Source organism: Anarrhichthys ocellatus, unplaced genomic scaffold, assembly GCF_004355925.1.
Source record: "Anarrhichthys ocellatus isolate YVR2014 unplaced genomic scaffold, GSC_Weel_1.0 scaffold3615, whole genome shotgun sequence".
Lineage (NCBI taxonomy): Eukaryota > Metazoa > Chordata > Actinopteri > Perciformes > Anarhichadidae > Anarrhichthys > Anarrhichthys ocellatus.
Window position 1 is genome coordinate 2,921 of NW_022283589.1, and position 2,529 is coordinate 5,449.

General features: G+C 47.8%; 1 protein-coding gene across 1 annotated transcript in view; it reads right to left on the bottom strand.

Annotated features, from left to right (window-relative positions):
• The window catches only part of LOC116379039 (TBC1 domain family member 15-like), a gene marked incomplete at its 5' end in the record, with an annotated part of 5,310 nt that extends 2,785 nt beyond the window's left edge, over positions 1 to 2,525 (bottom strand). Inside the window, 7 exons of the mRNA XM_031840957.1 lie at positions 678 to 794; positions 884 to 981; positions 1,251 to 1,350; positions 1,446 to 1,546; positions 1,624 to 1,740; positions 1,826 to 1,920; positions 2,239 to 2,525. Coding sequence (XP_031696817.1) covers positions 678 to 794; positions 884 to 981; positions 1,251 to 1,350; positions 1,446 to 1,546; positions 1,624 to 1,740; positions 1,826 to 1,920; positions 2,239 to 2,525 — 915 coding nt within the window. The remainder of the gene's footprint in view (positions 1 to 677; positions 795 to 883; positions 982 to 1,250; positions 1,351 to 1,445; positions 1,547 to 1,623; positions 1,741 to 1,825; positions 1,921 to 2,238) is intronic.
• Positions 2,526 to 2,529: the final 4 nt, after the last annotated feature.

Below are 2,529 nucleotides of genomic sequence, written 5' to 3' on the forward strand. Positions count from 1 at the left end.
AGGGTGAAGATAGCGAGAGGGTGAAGATAGCGAGAGGGTGAAGATAGCGAGAGGGTGAAGATAGAGAGAGGGTGAAGATAGAGAGAGGGTGAAGATAGCGAGAGGGTGAAGATAGCGAGAGGGTGAAGATAGAGAGAGGGTGAAGATAGAGAGAGGGTGAAGATAAAGGGGGGATGACGTCGATAAACAAGTAGTGCAAGAAGGCAGGGGAGCCGGTCCCTGTGACAGGCGGCCAGAGGTGGAATCAGGAGGTTGATCAATATGACTTGTCAGAGGTGCACAGTGTAACTTGTCTAGGTGAACGTTCAGAGGAGGAGGAGGACATCTTACGGTAGAATGGAGGTATAAAATAATGTACAATGCTTTTGTGTAGTTAGTTGACTCCGGACAGCTCGGTTTACTTGTGATGCAAATAAATCTGCGTGAACTGAAGAAAATCCAATCTCTCTTGTGTTCTGTGGGTGTTCGTTACAGAGTTCCTGAGAGTGAGATCCTGTGGTGTCTCACCACGAGTCAGATAGATAACAGTTACTGAGCCAGCCGTTAGGTATTGAGTTTTAACATAAGTCAGAAAGTCAAAGAAGCTGATCATCAACGGGAAAAAAAAACACAACATTTGGCGAGCCAGCCAGGGGGAGGACTCCACGGGGACTATATATATATATATATATACCCACCTTGAGGATCTCGTTGAAGCCGTAGTTCTCCTCCATGATCTTCTGTTTCTCTGAGTCCAGGATGGCACAGCAGACCAGCAGGTGGAAGTTGTCGCAGGGCAAATCGGTCCACATCACCTGAGGACACACAGGTAGAGACAGGTCGACACAGATCTTTCCCAGGTGTCCATCCATCCAGATCCACCACAGAAGAAGAAGAAACTCACCTCCCAGAGTCTCAGAACGTCCTGGAAGCTGAGCTCTCTCTTGAATCTGATCAACAACCAGCGGAAACAGAAATACAGAAAACCTGAATCCTGAGACTCTGTGAAGCAAAGAGACAGTCCTGTTAGCGTCTCCTATACTGGACTAAAGGACATCCTGTCACAGCTGGATCCTCAGGTTGTCCACAGTCCACCGAGTGTCCAGCTGTGGACTATCAGATTGTTCAGCTGCTTTTCTCTGTAGAGGTTATTTGTTCATGAATTCTATTTTCTTGCTCTTGTTACCACACAACTTTCATACTGAATGCTTTTATTGTGAAGGGCTCTGGGACTTTTGTTTTGAAAGTGAGTTCCAGGTGAGTTCACGTACCGAGGTAGTTCCAGAAGGACAAGTCCAGCAGTCTGAGCAGAGTACTGAGCTGGATCAGCTGAGTCTTCATGCCCTGCATCTGCTCCTCAAAGTTCTGGTGCTGGAAGACAACAACAAACACAAACCTAACATGTGTTTTCATTGTACTTGTATATATGTATTATATATAATATATATTTATATATATAACCTCACCATTTGCTCCATGAAGGAGACAAAGCACCAGAAGGCGTCCACCTCGTTCTCCATCACGTAGAGGATCGGAGACAGCAGGTCGCTCATCCCCTGGACGTATCCTAAGGAGACACAGAGACCTCAGAGTCCTGGTCCGCATGTCCCTGGTCATCAGGAGGAGACACCTTACAGAACTCACCCAGGTCAAAGTCCAACATGCAGTAGGTCATCAGGATGTCGTGGAGGAGGACCAGACCCGGGTTGTCGATGCCTTCGTAGAAGCGGTTGCTGCGGTCCGTTCTGTTGACGTCTTTCTCTGAGGACAGAAGACAGAAGGCGTTATAGTGTCTGAGGGTCTGCTGGTCTTCAGTGATCAATAACCAGTATAGGGGGGACCTCACCGATCAGACTTCTGTAGTCCCTCAGTCTGGAGTTCCTCCTTTCCTGCTCCTCACTCACGGACTTCCACTGCAGCTTCATCCTGAAGTATTCATCACTGTGACAGGACACAGTCATCAACAGTCAGTCACTATCAGGTGTTCACTGATCACTGAATCATTGATCATTGTTCAGTTCAGCTCCACTGTCCTGTCACATTCTATAGAAACACCATGTGGTCACTTTATTAGGTACACCTGTTTAATACTGCAGCAGCCCTCTGACCAACCAACAGGGGGACTCTTACTGCCTCATGATTGGCTGATGAGCAATGACATAACGAGCAGGTATCCAGGTGTTCAGGTGAACAGGTGAACAAGTGTACCTAATAAAGTGACCACTCAGTGTTTGTGAACATATTAAAGTAAAGTCGTACGTTTTGGTTCTCTGCCGGACTTTCCTCTCCTCCAGCGTGCTGTCCCAGGGGACGTAACCCAACAGGAACTTCCAGGCTTCTTTCCTCAGAGCGTGACAGAGTCCCTGTAGAGACAGACAGGATGAGACAGAGTGCCTGTAGAGACAGACACGATGAGACAGAGTCCCTGTAGAGACAGACAGGATGAGACAGAGTGCCTGTAGAGACAGACATGGTGAGACAGAGTGCCTGTAGAGACAGACAGGATGAGACAGAGTCCCTGTAGAGACAGACAGGATGAGACAGAGTCCC